Here is a 16878-nt window from a genome sequence, read left to right as displayed (position 1 = left end):
TTTCTCAGCTCTGTTACTGTGGAAGTTCAGCTGTGAGTGGCAGCCGCTGTTCTCCATCACAGACCTGGAACCTTCTCTGGTTTCCTTGTGTCTCCCACCTTCTCCCCGGCAGTCAGGCTTGCCTTTACAATTTCCTCTCCCTTCTAAACATAAAATAATCAGTGTTTCATTTCTTGCAGTCAGGGGATCTGGGGGGTAGCAGAGAGGGAAGGGGTGAGTGAGTGCATCCCTATGCCCAGAAGGGAAAAGGCATGAGTGCATCCAGGCAGGAATGGGATAAAAATGAGCTGCTCTGAAGCAGGAGGTGACAAGAGCAGAGGGCTGGCTGTCTGCTGCGTGGGGACACGGGCATGGTGAGCACAGCCAGCCTGGCTCTGGGTCCCAGCGGGCTCTGTGGGATGCAGGAACCAGCAGCAGCTGCTGCTGAGGGCTGCCGGATCTGGCTCCGCGGGCTCCCGCGGCTCTCCCCGGCCGTGGGAGGCGATGCCGGCGGGCGGGTCGCTCCGGGCACGGCTGTTCCCTGGTGGGCACCGGCACCGGGGAGTTCCCATCCCTCTGAAAACTCATCGGGGCCGGGGGTGAGCAACACCCAGATCCCGGCGGGGATCCTTCCCTTCTGTTCTGGCTCTGTCCTCCCTGGAGCACCCAGGGCGCGCTGCCCACGTCCAGCGAGGGCCGGGAGCGTCCCGGGCCCGGGGCCCCTCCACGTGCGGCGGTGCCGGAGCTCTGCGGCCGCAGGCACGGGGCAGGGCGCCCCAGAGGCGCTCGGCTCCCCCAACGCCCACGTAAGGAAGTGGTTGCATTTCTCGGAGAGGAAAAGGGAAGTCGGTCGGGGCAGGCACAGCTCCCGCCGCTCGCTCCGGGCTCCGTTCGTGTCGACTGCCCAGAGTCCATGAACGAGCCCCGCCGTGCAGGAACCGAGCCCAGCAAGGTAAGGAGGGCTCTGTGCTCGCCCGGAGCCGGGGCTGTCCCTGGGACAGCGGCTGTCACCGCTCCTGGCGCCCACACCCCGCTCCTGGGCTCGGGGGGTCCCCCCGGGCCGGGGTCAGGGGGGTGCAGGCAGCCCCTTGCCCCCTGCGAGCATCGCTGTCGCTGCGGTTTGGATATTTGGGGTTTTTTTCCAGCTTTGTCAGCAAGGTTCAGGGTTTTTTCTCTTGCCGGCGGTCTGACAGCTCTGGGGGGATGGAAAGAGTCCTCCTGTGAGGTCCCCTCGGGGTTAATGCCGGCAGGGACAGGGCTGCCACAATCTGTCCTCCCCTCCTCGGGAATCAGCTGCTCCCCGCTTCGCCCGGTGCGAGGAAGAGGAGGCTCAGAGCCGCCTTCCTCTGCCCTGGGACTGGGCTGTCCCCTCAGGGCCAGGCTGGCTCATGGGGTCCTGTTGCAGTGTGATGAAATTAGGGTACCCCCCCAGCAGCACTGGGCTCTGGGTGTCCCCAGCGTGGCCGGCAGGAACAGGGGCTGACACCTTCAGCTGCCGCAGGGAGCACAGGGGCTCTGGGAGTCGCTGTTGGGGTCCTGGTGGGGCAGGGGTCCCCCCACAGTGTCCGGGGAGAGTTTCGGGGGGTCCCAGCTTCCAGCAGGATCCTCACTGGGTGCAAACCCTGCTCCCGCCATCCCGCCAGGCTCGTAAAACCCAAACTCCATCTCCTCGGGTGCGCGGCTTCCTCCGGGACTGGGAGGAGCCCCCGGCCCCGGGCTCTGCCAAGGTTTGGTTATCTCCTCCGAGGATGTTTCCGAACTGCTTGGGCTGGCTGGGGAGATAACGGAGCTGTTCCAGCTCCCAGTCCCGCCCTGTCTGGCCTTCGGAAAATTCCCATTTTCCTCCCTCAAGAGCCTCTGGTTTGTTGGGGTGCGGTGGGGGATGTAAGCACGGCTCCTGTGCTGCTCTTCCCAGCTGGGAAGGGGCCGCCGAGCCCCGGGGGTCACTCTGGGCAGGGCAGGACTGGCCAGGGGGGCACCAGGAGCGGGGACTGGCTCGGAAGGGGCCGAGGGGAAATAAAAGGGCTCTGAAGGGGCCGAGGGGAAATTAAAACTCCACCCGCGGCCGGGAGCGGCCCGGCCCTCGCAGCCCTCGCTCCTTCCCGTGGCTGGCAAAGGTTTCCGTCCCTGGCCCGGCGGCTGAGCTCGTCCCTTCGCGATGGCACTCGGCAAGGGAGCAGCAGGGACCCCAGCGAGGAGGGTTAGTGCCTCTGAGCTCCCAAACCACCCGGAAAAAGTAAAAGTATTGCTGTTTTCCTAGCGTCAAAGCCAGAACGCTCCTCGGTGTGTCCTCCCTCCCATCCCTCCTCCCAGGAGCCCTTTCAGCCGGGTGCCCATTTCAGCCAAATCCCTTTTTCAAACATTTTTCCTCTCCTGATCTCTTGCAATGCCCCTGTCGCTGATGGTTTTGTCCATCCTGCTCCATCCTCAGGGCTCGAGGCAGAGTCCTGTGGTGGCAGCTGCAGCTTTGTTCCCCCTTGGGCCACCCTGTGCTGCACTCCAGGGGATCAGTGGGGCTGGGTAGGGAACTGCCTCCTCATCCATGTCCATGTCCTGTGTGACAGCCGGGCTGTCCTGCATCAGCTCTGGAATTTCTCAACATGCAGAAGGCAGCTGATGGAGCTCCTCAGATTTTCTTTTCCCCAGCTCAGGGATGGAGCTTTGCTAAGAGGGACTTTTTTCCTTCCCCTGTAACGTTTTTGCTGCCAAAGAAAACGGGACGTGCTCGGGGAGTTCCCAAAATAGCCGAGAGCAGGCTGTGAGTAATTGCCGTCGCCAGCCACACCCTGGCGAGGTGTTTCCCTGCCTCCCTGGGCGGGAAGGTCAAGGGGCTGTGATGCTGCTTGGAGCCCTTCCTGCTCCCGTGGCACCTGGGGGGGCCTTTGGCACAAACTCCCCATCCCATGGCAGCTGGGGAGCAGCAGGACTGGTGGGAGCCCAGCCCGGAGCAGGGATCAGTCCTGATGGGATGGAAATGCCTCCGTGGGGCTTTGGCCCTTCCTAAATGAGAGGTGTGGAAAGAGGGAGTGGATCTGGCGCTGCTGGGCTGGAGAGAGGAGGTGCTGCCCATGGTGGGACCCCAGCGTGCACATGGGGCTGCTGGCACCATTCCCTGTGTGCCCAGGCAGCTGGAGCAGGGTGACAGCGGGGTTTGGAAGTTCCTGGAAATGGACAGTTTGAGCTTGGAGATCCTCAGGAGAACCCTCTCCTTGGCTGAGAGACACGGTGGGCTGCAACACAGGGCTGATCCCAGAGGGATGGATCATTCTGTGGGGCTGGGGTCTCACCCCTGTGGCTGCAGCAGCCTGTCCTGACAGCCTGGGGCTCTGTCCCTGTCCCCAGCCCGTGAGCCATGGCCTACCACAGCTTCCTGCTGGAGCCCATCAGCTGCCATGCCTGGAACAAGGACCGCACCCGTGAGTTCGCCTGGGGCTGCCCGAGATTCCCGAGGGATCCCCGGGCACTGTCCGGGCTCAAATCCCCGGGGCAGGGCCGGGTTTGGGGGAGCAGATCCTGCCACGGGCGGGTTTGGGGGCTGGCACAGCCCATCCCGGTGTCCCCGGTGCCCGTGCGGGACCGAGCCGGGCACGGGGGTGCCAGGGCAGCGTCCGGCCCCAGGCAGCGGCCGGGGAGGGAGGGAAGGCGGGAGCGGAGCCGGTGATTCACGGGCGATGGCATTTCCCGAGCGCGGCCCGGGGGATGAGGGAGAACAAAAAGCGCTTTCTGTGCTGCGGCCGGGAGCCGGGCAGGCGGGGCGCGGTGGATGGGGCTGCTTTTGGGAGCTGTGCACCCCCAGCAGTCCCGGTCCTGCCCTGTCTCAGCCCACCAGCCCCATGGGACCGCACTGACCCTGGGCTGTGGGGTTCTCCCTTCCCATAGGGACAATGTGCAGGAGCAGGGTTAGGGGCTTGGTGGGGACATGGAGCCCAGGAAGGGGTGGGGGGGTTCTGGTTGGCCTGCAGAGCCTGTGACCCAGGGGAGGGCTTTGTCCTGGCCACTGTCACCCCCAGAGATCGCCCTGTGCCCCAACAACCACGAAGTTCACATCTACCGCAAGGACGGGGCCAAGTGGAGCAAAGTGCATGAGCTGAAGGAGCACAACGGGCAGGTGACAGGTGAGTCGTGGCTGGGAGAGGGGACAGGGACACGGATGGTGTCCCAGAGCCGCTCCAGCCCTGCTCGTGGCACTGGCACCCAGTGGATGGGGCTTGTGCAGGGGTGGAGGAGAATGGAACAGGTTGTGTGGGTGGGATGGATGGGATGGGAGAGGTGGAGAGGGATGAGGAGGAGGGATGGATGGGAAAAATGGGATGAGATGGATTGAGATGGATGGGAAGGATTGGGGTAGGGTGGGTGGATGGATGGATATATAGGAGAGATGGTTGGAATGGAATGGTGTGGGTGGCATGGGAAGGGATGGGGTGGAATGAGATGGATGGATGAGAGAGATGGGGTGGGATGGGTTGAGGTGGGAGGGATGGTCTGGGGCATAGAGGAGCTGTGGAGCAGAGACCACCCAGAACAACCCCACCTTCAGACACCCCCAGCCCTGAGTGCCACCATTGCCATTCCTGAGGCTCCCTGGGCCACCACGGGCCACCATCATCCCCCTCTCCCTTCCAGGCATCGACTGGGCCCCCGAGAGCAACCGGCTGGTGACGTGCGGGACCGACCGCAACGCCTACGTGTGGACCCTCAAGGGCAACGTCTGGAAGCCCACCCTGGTGATCCTGAGGATCAACCGCGCCGCCCGCTGCGTCAAGTGGTCCCCCAGGGAGAACAAATTCGCCGTGGGCAGCGGCTCCCGCCTCATCTCCATCTGCTACTTCGAGCAGGAGAACGACTGGTGAGGCTCTGAGGGGGTCTGTCCTGAGGGGGATGGATGGATGGATGGATGGATGGATGGATGGATGGATGGATGGATGGATGGATGGATGGATGGATGGGGAAATAAGAAACTGGAGGAGCTGGAGGTGGAGACAGATGGGGAAATGGAGGGATGGACTCCCCATGCCCAAGCTGCTACTGCAGCTCCTGGCACATTTGGAGCCCTAAACAACACCAGGCAGTTCCCCAAAATCCCAGGGGGGCTCTGGGAATGGTGATGCTGCCCCTCTGCTGCCACCCCCTCTGCACACAGGTGGGTTTGCAAGCACATCAAGAAGCCCATCCGCTCCACGGTGCTCAGCCTGGACTGGCACCCCAACAACGTCCTCCTGGCCGCTGGCTCCTGTGACTTCAAGTGCAGGTGAGGAGAAGGGGCTGGGGGATCGGGGGGACCCATGCATCCCCAAGGATGGGTTGGGGGCAGGCTTCACCCCAGGGGCTGTTTGGAGCAGGGAATGGAGCACTGGGGAGATGCAGGGAGGTCTGGGCACCATCCCAGGGGTACAGCACCCATAGGGGGTAGGGGGACACCCTAGGAGCTCTGCCAGGGAAACTGAGTCACACAACTGAACCAAGGGGCAGGGATGAGGGTGGCACAGATCCTGCATCCAGGCACACATGCAAGGCTCTCTCCCTGCCAGGATCTTCTCAGCCTACATCAAGGAGGTGGAGGAGCGGCCCAGCCCCACGCCCTGGGGCTCCAAGATGCCCTTTGGGGAGCTGATGTTCGAGTCCAGCAGCAGCTGTGGGTGGGTGCACAGCGTGAGCTTCTCTGCCAGCGGCTCCCGCGTGGCCTGGGTCAGCCACGACAGCACCCTGTGCCTCGCTGATGCTGGCAGGAAGATGGCGTAAGCAGGGCTGGGACACGAAGGGGGATTGGGGGAGGCTGTGCTGGGGGTGGCAGCAGGGCTTGGCCCCCAAACCAACACGGGCATGGAGGTATCTGGGGTGGGTTGGGCCAAGAGCAATCCCAGTGTCCATGCATGTGTGTCTGGGTAATGGAAGGGTTCAGCCTCAGGAGCTGGCTTAGTCCTAGAATATCCCTGGAGCATCTGTGAGTGTCCCCTGAGCATCTGTACTTGGGTGGGGGAGGTAGAAGTGTTCAGCCTCAGGAGCTGGAAATAGCCCTGGGTATCCCTGAGCATCCCTGAGCATCCCTGGATCATCTCTGACCATCCCTGGGTATCCCCTGAGCATCCCTGTACATGGGTGTAGGACACAGAGGGCTCAGCCCCAGGACCTGGAACGTCCTCAGGTCACCAGGGGTGGAGGAGGTGGGGTCTCCCCTGGTGGGTTCCCCCCGTGTGATGAGCTGTGCCAGTCTCAGCGCTGAGACTGGAGCTCAGCTCGTGTTTCTCACCTCGCAGCGTTGCCTCGCTGTGCACCGAGACGCTGCCCCTGCTGGCTGTCACCTTCATCACCGAGCACAGCCTGGTGGCCGCGGTGAGTGCGGGCAGGGAGGGACACGGGCTGGGAGCCGCGGCCGGAGCCGCCCGGGGTGCTGAGCAGGGCGGGTTTGGGGTTTGCTCCCCAGGGCCACGACTGCTGCCCGATGCTGTTCACCTACGAGGAGAGCCAGGGCGCCCTGAGCTTCGGGGGGAAGCTGGACGTGCCCAAGCAGAGCTCCCAGCGCGGCCTCACCGCTCGCGAGCGCTTCCAGAACCTGGACAAGAAAGCGAGCTCGGATACGGCCAATGCCACCCTGGACACCCTGCACAAGAACAGCATCAGGTGGGGCTGGCCAGGCTTGGGGCACCTCGAGGTCGATGGTCCCTGGGTGTGCCCAGGAGCTGGGACAGCCCTGGAGCATCCTTGGATATCCCCAGAATGTCCCTGGGCATCCCAGCACGTGTGAGGGAGAGACTGAGGCTCCAGCCCGAGGAGCTGTGACAGCCCTGGGTACCCCTGAATTTCCCAGGGTATCCCCAAAGAATCCTTGGATGTGGGACAGGGAGGTACAGAGGTCTAGTCCCAAAAGCTGGGATGGTCCTGGAGCATCCCTGGGTATCCCCAAGTGTCCCTGTCTATCCCCAGTACCTTCCTGCACTGTGGGGGAGACGAGGGGGTCCAGCCCCATTCCCACCCCTAAGGGCTCAGCCCTGGGACTGATTCCTGCTCCCTCCTTGCACCCACAGCCAGATCTCAGTGCTGACTGGTGGGAAGGACAAGTGCTCCCAGTTCTGTACCACAGGGATGGACGGGGGCATGAGCATCTGGGATGTCAAGGTAAGGAATCCCCGTGGACCCCTCAGGGTTCCCCCTTTCCAGCTCCCCAGCCACCTCCAGTGTCTCTGGGAGGCCATGAGCTGCTGGACACCTCCTGTTTCATTTCCTGTTTCATTTCAGAGCCTGGAGTCGGCGCTGAAGGATCTCAAGATCAAATGAAGGAGCCACCTGGGAAGGGCATCCCAGCTTCCAGCTGCCCCTGCTGTGCCCCTGCTGTGCCCCTGCTCTCCTGCTGCCCTGTGCCACCCCCACGCCGTGCCACACTGCCACCAGTGCCTGTCCCCGCTGCCAGTCAGCCCTGGTGGCTGTTTCCAGACATAAAACCTCCATTTTTCTTACTATTTTTGTTACCATCCTTCCCGATGCTGGTCATACATTGCTTGGAGAAATAGCAAATAAAGGATTTTCCTGAATAAATCAAAATGGTTTTCTTTTTTTGCACTTTCTTAGAACAAGTTCAGTGCAAACACAGGTGTGATCAATGCAGAACACAGTGCTGTGCCACATCTCACCATAGATGTCAAATCCTTTCTGCCACCAGTGCTGAGGAGGAATTGGGATTGTGGGGATAAAAGGAATGTCACTTTTCTGTTCCCTGCTTCAGCACCATTTCAAACCTGGATTGGTGTTGAGGAAAATGGAGGGCACAGGATGGAAGTGGCCAGGGAGCACAGGTTTATCATTCTCTCAGTTCCCTGGTAAAGTCCTGGCAGGTGGGCAATTCCCAAACCTGGAGCCAGCTCAGAGACCTTGGGCTGCCCAGCTAATCCTGCACCTTCCCCTGCCCTGGGACGGGAGCAGTGGCTGCAGAGGGACAATGACATTTGAGTTCTGCTCCAGCCCTCAGTCAGTGGGAGCTGTTACTTGGAGAAGATTTTTCCACCCCTTTCCATGTGTTCACAACCCTCAACCCTCTCCCCTGTGGCTCCTGCCCTGCTCCATCCCAAAACCTCCCCATGTCCTGCCCCATCCACCTCCCTGTGCTCCAAGGGTCACCCACTGTCCCATGCCAGGCTGTCCCCACCTGACCAGCTCCTCCCTGCTGGAGCTGAGAGCACAGGCACCTCTCCTGCAGCACCTGCTCATCTCCCACACCTCCCTGGGAGCATTTCCTACCCCAAATCTTGGCTTGGTTTGAGCTGTGCTTTGAGCCAGCAGCTCACACTGACACTCCCTGGGGCACAGTCCTGTGTCACACCCTTGTGCCCAAGTCCCTGCAGCCAGGCACAAGACCAAATCCTTTGTTTGTCACCCTTCATTTCCACAGCTGCAACTGCTCTCCCTGTGACTTCCAGAGCTCCAAGCCCTGGGGCTGGATGATGTCCAGCCTTTGGGGAGTCTGGGAAGCACTGGTGTCCCTGAACAGGCTGGCAGCAGGGCTCCCAGATCCCTGGGGCACAGCAGGCTGGAGCTGGTCCCCTCCACAGCCATCTGAGAGGAGGTGACAGTGCTGTGACATCTGAGGGGAGGTGACTGGGGACCAGGCCAGACATGGCCTGAGGGTAATTGTTTCCTCCACCGTGGTAAACAGATTGTGCAAGACATCCATCAGAATCAGCAGGAAAAGCTTTTTCCCTCAGGCTGTGTGTGCTCGGGAGCTCCTGACCCAGAGCCAAACCCCAAACATCACAACCAGCAGCCCCCCAGTGCAGCTGAGCTCCCCCAGGACCCCCCAGCTGTGCCCTTCACACACACACGAGGCCACAGCAGCTCTGATAACTTACAGTTTAATCAGCCAAATATACAAGTTCTCTTGGTGGTTTTTAAACTTGATCAAGTTTTTTTTTTTTTTGCTTTTTGTTTTTTTTTTTTTTTTTCCATCTGGATCTGACACAATAAATGTTGTTTGTTTTTTCTCCTTTAAACAAAGGATGATGTGGTTAAAAACTGGCACTATCCCTAATAAGGAGGAGAAGAAGAAAATGAAGAGGAGGGAAAAGGGGAGACTGGCTGCAAGAAAGGAGGGATGAATCCAGGAAGGAACGGCACTCCAGATGTCCATGAAGTCAGGCTCCCAGCTTATACTGCAACGCCCTGCAGCAAAATTTGATGGGCTCTTTGCCAACTGGATTCCTCAGATACATTATCCTTTGGGATTTCATACCAAGTCAGTTCCCCACCCCATGCCCCACCCCCAAACGACCCCACAATCTATTTTTCTTGCAATCTAGTATTTGAAGCACCTCCCCTCCCACACAGCTCCCTCCCACCCTGCCCCCCTCCCACCGTCTATGACTTCTTGATCCTAAAAACAGCAAAAACATTCATGTTTCCAAACTGTTACAGGGAATTGCTGTCCAGCACAGCTCTGCACTGCAGAGAGCAGCTGCCCCTAACCCCAAATGGAAATCTGTGCCAGGATGAGGACAAACACATCGTCAGTGTCTCTTGGAGGTGGAGGTGAGGTCAATGCTGCAGGGTGCCCTGCGTGGCAGCGATGGAAGGCAGAGCTCCTGGCAGGACCAGGCACAGCTCCCTGGTGTTTCCTCCTCTTGCATGGCCTGTGCTTACTTGTTAAGGGATAGTGACTGCAGTCTTTTACCTGCCATGGCTGCTTCGTCTTTTGCTGGGGAGGAGAACAACAAACAGAGTTTCATCATTTCATGGTGCACATCAGGGACTGGGGGAGCTCTGGCAGCCCCAGGGATTTGAACCCTGCCAGCTGGGTAATGAAAAAATCCCACCCTTCCCATCAATTTCTCAGAGGTAAGAGGCACAGCCCCTCTTGTTGTTCCCTTCCATCCCTGGCCTCTCTCCAGGTGTCCCCAAATCACCCTGATGCCCAAATTTCTCTGTGGAAGGCACCAAGGAGCCGTGCTCAGACTGTTGGCTCACACCTCCCAGGGAAGGAGTGCTGGGAACTCCCTGGGCAGTTCAGAACCCCGCATGCAAACCACACAAATCACCCAGCACAAGGAGCCTGCCAAACCCCCAGACTGGAGCCAGCACTGCCTGGGAGGCAGGGGACAAGATGGATATCCAGGGCAATTCCCTTCTCTGTTTCCCTGGTTTATAAAGCAAGAACTTTATGAGAGGGAAACAGCTGAGCCTGGCTTTGCTGAGGGCAGTTGATGGCACTCAGCAACATCACACAGGCTCAGAGGAGGGATGTGTGCCTCTTGGAAAGGTAGGAGAAAATGATTAATTATTCTCTAACCTTTTCTTTCTTCTTCTTTCTTTCTGGCAGCTTCTTCCCTTTGCTTCCGAATGATGGCTAATCGGGCCAGGTCTGCCTTGGCTTGCTCTGTTTTCCCAGCTAGGTGCATTTTCATGTATCTTTCTTTTGCCTTTTGCTTCTCTATTTCCTCTCTGCCCAAAGGAAACACACCAGTCACCAGGGTATTCAGGGGAACAGTCAAGAGTGGGGCTTTCCAACCAGTAAAAAACCCAAAACTGGGGGTCCTTCACCAGTTTTCAAGCACAGGTTCTGTTTATTTGCAGGGTTTTAACAGGGGTGAGGTGAGAGATTATTTCCACCTTCCTTCCTCCACACACAAGGAGGTGAAATGATTTAGCCCCACATCACAAGAACTGTGACATGTTTTTCCCTGCCTTACCCTCAAAGGTGTCCTTCTGCTGAAGCAATCTATCCCAAATAAAAAAGATTAAACCTTCCCTTCCAAACCTTACCATTGCTAAATGAAACTAGAAGATTAAACTTTGGGTTTCAGATAATTAATCTGGCCAGATGAAAATATTTGGAATCTGGGAAACTGCTACCTGTCACTAGAGAACCTTCTGCAGCAGAATTAAAGTGGATCCAAAGTGACCTCTGGTTAATGGATTTCTGCTCTGATTTTTGGCATAAAACTGCAGGAAAGGAATGGCCTAAATCCCTTTCACAGCAGTGTGATTTCAGGGTTTCTGTTAGGTCTGATTTTTGGCATAAAACCTCAGGAAAGGAATGGCCTAAATCCCTTTCTCTCAGAGGACCAGGGCAGGCTGCCTGGCTCCAGGATAGCCCAGAGGACAGACAACTGTGAAGTTTCTAAGGAACCACATTTTGAAGCACAGTGAGCTCAGTCTGCTGCTGCTCAGTGCCTGCCTTAGGCAGCAATACACTTCTAAGGATGTCTCTGAAACACTGCCACAGAGCAGGGGAAACACCTCCCTGCACCAAACTGCAGGGTGAGCAGGGAACACTCACCTCTCTCGTCTTGAGAGCTCCTTGGGTCCGTCCAGGTCCAGCTGAGTGACTTTTTTGGTTGTCTGAATGACACGGTTGGGGTTCTCTATGTCTATCAACCCCTCCACTCCTTTGCGCTTTTGCTGTCAAGAACAAGAGGGAGCTTGAGGAGCTCTCCCACCCCAAACACACTGCAAAGCACCCCAAAAGCACAAGGCAAGCTTTTACTACAAATCATTTATGAATTAAGGCACCTTCAGCCTTTTTAAAAATCCTGTTGTCTTTGTATTTCATTTGTAAATGTTCACAAGTTCTCATTCTGAGGGCAAAATGCTGTCAAAGTGAGCGTTTTTTGGTTTCTAAAAGTAGTTCTACAAAAAATGCACTCCAGGTGGCTCTGCTCAGAATGCAGAGTGTGCATCCCCCCCCAGCCCAAGTATTAGGTACATTAAGTGCCCTGAGAATGCAGTACCTGATAATCCTCATCATCTTCATCACTCTCATCCGAATCTAAAGATTTCTTCTCCTTTTTAGGGTCCCCTGTTGCTCCTTCTCCTCCTTCTTCTTGCTCCTCCTCTTCCTACAGAATCAGAGGAAATTTATGTCACTAAAAACCCCAAACCCAGCTCTTAAATGAGATTTTGGGGGGGATGAGCCAGCTCTGAGCACTGGTGCTCCTGATGTGGCCTTGTGCCACCAAGGGGGTCTGGCTGTCAAAGAATGAGGGCTCCTCCTCAGCATCACCTCCAAACAACTCTGCTGTTCTCTATAACAGGAAAATGACTCAGAAAGACACCACTGGCACTTTACTTTCCCCAAATCAAAGCTCTCCAGAAGAATTTTAGCCTGGGCTCCCAGTGCACACTACCTCAGAAACTGGAAACTACATGGATGCAGCTTTGAGCTTATCCTGTGGATAAATAAAAACACCTAGAGGAGAAAATTGACAACCATCAACCTGAATATTATTATCCAAGGAATTAAAGCCTTTTTAGCACAGCTTCCACCAGTCAGAACCTGGGAATTAATTTCTGAATCATAAGAAGAACAAGCATGGGTGTGAACAGCTTGTTTTACATACCAACATCTCTCATCAAACAACCAGCAAAGTGGATGAGCAAGGAACAGTAAGAGGAATAATTTTGTTAATTGTAGGGGATTTTAAAAGCTTTCCTTAATGTATCAGTGTTAGATGTAACCATCACTATGTGATATGGATCATCACAAAAAATAAATCCTTCTCAAAGAGCAGTTCTCTGGTTTGCTGTGAAACAAGACACACATTTCAAGTGGGTCCTGCTTTTGTGTTCCACTTCCAGTATTTTTATTAACAACATGGAAGCAGAGAACACTCACACAGTTTGTGAATGACATCACACTGGTAGGAGTTGGAATTATTTTGGAAAACAGGATGAGACTCATCAGTGGTTTCAGAATTTGGAAATATGGCATGAAACCAAGAAGGTGGGATCAGAAACCAACCAAGAGGAGTTACAGTTTGGAAGAAGAAATCCAACATGAAGCTGGAATATGTGGCTAAGCAGTAAACCAAACAATCATCTCGAGTTGCAGCTGGGCAAAACATTAAAAAGGACTCAACACTATGGCTCAGAACTGCTTGAGAGTCATCTCAGAGGTATTCACCAGGATTTCCTACATGGGGTGTAATTATCCTCCTGTGGTCAGTGCTGTGAGGCCTCAGCTGGAATTGTGTATTTGGGCTGAGGCAGCACTTCCAGAAAGTCACAGAAAACATCAGAGTGTCACCAGAGCTGTGATAACTTGGGATTAAAGAGAGCAAGAGCCCCAAAATGCAGCCAAGGGTTTTATGACAGCAGTCGGGTCGTGGTGGAAGTGGGGGGAACTGTTACAGTCCAATGCTGGGGCACAGAAATACACCCACACAGAAAACTTATCTCTCCTACAAAGCAGAGGCAAATATGAAAATCATGTGTTCAGGAAGAAGTAAAAGGAGTTTGGTCCATAAATCTATGATAGAAAGAGGGCAAAGAGTAATTTCAATATACAGTAACATGTCAAGATGTGGCTCTTATTCTCCAAAGCCAAACTGCAGAACATGGATAAAAAATGAGCTGACACTGGAGACTGAAATGATAAAATATGGGGAAAAAAGACCTCCAGAGCTGCTGTGTAATCAGCTCCCTGTCCTTCAACCTTCCAGTGCTGCCCTGGGTGCTCTCCCAGGCCTCAGAACCAGACTGGGTGATACCCTGGAGCCTCCCCAGCTGGAGATGTTTGGGATCCATGCTGTGATCCCTGCTGGAATGATCTGCAGCACTTGGCTAAGCTGCCATTGCTCCTGAGCAGTGAAAACCAGGCTGGAAAAGGCAGGAATTGGGACAGAAAGCACACAAAGGAGCAAACACATACCCTTGCCTTTTGCTTTTCTGCTTGGAGCTGGGCATCAATCTCCTCGGGACTCGTGTACTGCCTTGCTCGGCCTTTGTGGCCTCCTTTTCTACCTGCACAGAACAATAAAAATAACAAATGGTTTAGTGCTAACTTCCAGAAAGGTCTGCTCCTCCTGCAGCACTCTCTGGACTTTAGGTGTGGACAGGACAAACCAAAATAACTCCTCTGATAGACCCTACACAAAACCCCCCAGTGAACTTGGTGAAATGCTCCAAGATTTTTAGGTGAGACACAGAGAATTGGGATTATTGACATCACCCTTCCCTGCCTGTGCCTCTCCAATTCCCTTCCCAGGCTGGGAGGGGATGCTCAGTCCCACAGCAGATCCCAGTTTCCTGCACAGGAGGAATCACAGTGTGTTCCTGTGGTTACAACCAACATTCCAAGAAGCTTGGCTGCTTAACCACTCCCACTGTGCCAGGAAAAAATAGGAAGCTAATTGGACAAAAGCTTTGGGAATTACAATGGGAGCTGAAGGAGTCCTAAAAGGAGCCTCCAGTTTCATTGCTTTATTAGGAAAAATAAAAACAAGCTCTAGGAACCCAGAAGGGGAGTCACTGTGGCTGGCACTGCCCCAAGTTCCAGATTCTGTTATTAATGAACTGCTGAAGCCATTAATGCTCCCCTCAAGCCAATGCTCTGCTTATTCCAGCCCAAAGAATTGGGAAGCAAGTTGGACAGAGCCAACCCACAGCCCTGAGTGAGGGAGAGAGACTGGCACAAAGCAAACAGCTCTGGCAGGGCAGCTCTGCCACTGCAGCAGGCCTGGAGTGCCATGGGAGGAGCAGGGAACTCTGGATCTGCCTCATCCTCCCCATTTCACCTGCCAAGGACAATGGGAACCTTACAGGGATGGGAAGGGATGAGGGATCATCCATCCCTCCCTCCCTGGCACTGTGTGGGATCCATGGGAGAGCTGCTCTCTGTTGGACTGGGAGCCTCAGAGATCCAATATTTCCTGACCAATTTTCCTGGCTCAGCACAGACAAACTCTCACAATGCCTTAGTTCTGTCCCCAAATCTCACTGTGAAGCTTTACAGAAACTCCTAAGATACTTTCCCAAAAGACAGGGAAGTGCAGAGACCAAATTCCAGTCCCTGGGGAAGCTCATGGGCTCTCCAACCCTAAGCACAGGCAAAGCTTTGGTGCAGGCAGACAGGAGTTTGTCTGTCTGTCTGCTCCCAGCCATCCCACAGGGGAGCTCTGGCACCTCTGGAAGGAGATCAGCCCTGGGAATGCTCCTGGGGAGACAGGACCTCCCTGCCCAGCTCCTGACATCACCCCGAGGGAACAGCAGCGACATCTGGGACACAGCAACCCCAAAGAGCCAAACTGTGCTCCCAGCCTGGCCAGGGCTCCTCACCCAGCTCTGCCAGAACCCCACACTGGGCCCAGCACCAAGGAACACAAACTGCTCACAACTGCAAATAAACACTGCTGATAAGGGGGAGAAGCAACTAAAGAGAAATTATTTTATGTTAAAAGCCTAAAAAGAAGCAAATGGAAGAATGAAGCCCACAAGAGCTCAGCACAGTGCAGGGATGGGGCTCTGCTCCCACAGGGAGATCAGACCTCACATCAGACACGGGGAGCTGGACCAACACCACTGAGCAGCTCTGTGCCTCAGTTTCCCCATCTGAAAACAGGGATAATGCTTCTTCTCCACCTCTGTGAAGCACTTTTAAAGCAGAGCAGAATCACCTGCAGATTTCACCTGCAGCAAAGCCCAGTGGTGCCCGGGCAGGCCCACATTCAAACACATTTGTCTTCAGCTTTAAACAGCCTAATTAAGGAATTTAAATGGAAGACAGTGGAATAATACTGATGGAATCTCTTATTCTTAAAATCAAAGTATTAGGGGGGGGAAATGGGAAATTAATTTTAAAAAATCCTGTAAAATTTTTTAGTAGCTTCTTTATATCCCTCCATTTTATATTAAACAGTGAGTGCCAAAATCCACTCTTCTGCCACCAATCCAACAACTCCCACTGACTTGGGGGAAAATGACCAAAGCCCCTCTTCTTCCTAAAAGCAAAAGGTTTGAATCAAACACTGAAATCTGTACAATGAACTGAAGAGCAGGAAATCCTGAGTTACAGGCATTTAAATAAGAAAAATGGGGTTATAACCCGCCATGGTTCTTTGCCTTCACAATAACCACGTGAAAGCTTCAGCCTCATCTCCTATCACTGTGCAAATGGACCCAAAACGAAGTGGCTCAATAAAATCTAAACAAGAATCAGTTTGGTGCTAAAGGCTAGGAAGTGCTGATGAAACAAAGCAGAGCAAGCTGCAGGAGGAGGAGGAACGATGCGGGCTGGCTTTAACGCGTGTGCCCGGCTTCGCGAGAGCCAATTCTGCGGATGGTGCACGGGGAGAAGGTTCTGGGTGGATCCAGCCCGGCCGTGCCCCATCCCCGCTCCTGAATCACACCGGGAGCAGCAGCAGCAGCAAGTCCGTGCCCGCTCCGCACACCCAACCCGCGGCAGCATCAAAGAGCCGCCTTTGGAGCCCCGAGCCCCGGCCGGGCTGGCCGCCAGCCCCCGGTGCCCCCGGTGGGGCGGCTCCCCCTCCCCGTGAGCCCCACGCCCCGAGCCGGGGGAGTTCCCGTCCCAGCACACGGAGCGGGCCCGGGGCCGCGGGCACCCCCAGGCGCTGCCGCCGCCGCCGCGGCGCTTTGGGGGGCTCGGGCCGGGCCCGGCGCCGTGAGGGGCGGGGGAACGCGGCGAGGCAGCCCCGGAGCCCCCGAGAACGGGGAAAGGGAGCACGAGACCTTCTCCAGAGCGCAAACAGAGCCGCGTTTGGGGCCCGGTGAGGGGGAAAGGGACCCCCGCAGGCTCCGCCAAGGCCGGGAGAGCGGGAGAGCGGAGCCGCCGCGGCACCTCCACAGCCGGGGGCGAACACGAGCCCTGCCCGCGCCGGGGCCGGGGCGGCGCACACACACGGCCCTCAGCCCCCTCCTCTCCCGTGTCCCGTGTTCCCCCCGCCGCCGCTCCCCGCGGGGCACGCCCGGCCCGGCCCGGCCCCCACCACCTTTCGGCATCGCGGCGATGGCGGCGCGGCCCCCCCGGCCCGAGCGGCGCCGGAACCGGAACCGCCCCCAGCGGAGGCCCCCGCGCTGGGCTGCCCGAGCGGCGCCGCTGCGCTGCCCTCAGCGCCGCCCTCCCGGTGCTCCCGCCGGGGCAGCACAGCGCGGTCGGTTCCCCCCGGCGGCTCTCGGCTCTCT

At 56.4% G+C, this 16878-nt stretch overlaps 2 protein-coding genes across 2 annotated transcripts; one reads left to right on the top strand and one right to left on the bottom strand.

Moving 5' to 3' along the window:
• The first annotated feature begins 653 nt into the window (after nucleotides 1–653).
• ARPC1B (actin related protein 2/3 complex subunit 1B) lies at nucleotides 654–7515 on the top strand. Its single transcript, XM_059484238.1, has 10 exons — nucleotides 654–931; nucleotides 3322–3395; nucleotides 3990–4094; nucleotides 4603–4825; nucleotides 5120–5227; nucleotides 5508–5714; nucleotides 6234–6309; nucleotides 6401–6597; nucleotides 7002–7092; nucleotides 7213–7515. The coding sequence occupies exons 2-10, from the start codon at nucleotides 3332–3334 to the stop codon at nucleotides 7249–7251; spliced, it is 1110 nt and encodes a 369-aa protein (XP_059340221.1). The 5' UTR covers nucleotides 654–931; nucleotides 3322–3331; the 3' UTR covers nucleotides 7252–7515.
• Nucleotides 7516–9311: 1796 nt separating this feature from the next.
• PDAP1 (PDGFA associated protein 1) lies at nucleotides 9312–16818 on the bottom strand. Its single transcript, XM_059484214.1, has 6 exons — nucleotides 16686–16818; nucleotides 13610–13701; nucleotides 11691–11798; nucleotides 11240–11361; nucleotides 10250–10401; nucleotides 9312–9658 (listed from the first exon to the last, which is right to left on the bottom strand). The coding sequence occupies exons 1-6, from the start codon at nucleotides 16693–16695 to the stop codon at nucleotides 9600–9602; spliced, it is 543 nt and encodes a 180-aa protein (XP_059340197.1). The 5' UTR covers nucleotides 16696–16818; the 3' UTR covers nucleotides 9312–9599.
• Between the last annotated feature and the right edge of the window lie 60 nt (nucleotides 16819–16878).

This window comes from Ammospiza nelsoni, chromosome 17, assembly GCF_027579445.1.
Source record: "Ammospiza nelsoni isolate bAmmNel1 chromosome 17, bAmmNel1.pri, whole genome shotgun sequence".
NCBI classification, from domain to species: Eukaryota; Metazoa; Chordata; class Aves; order Passeriformes; family Passerellidae; genus Ammospiza; species Ammospiza nelsoni.
The sequence above is the reverse complement of the archived record's forward strand: the minus strand, read 5'-3'. Positions and strand labels throughout refer to the sequence as shown.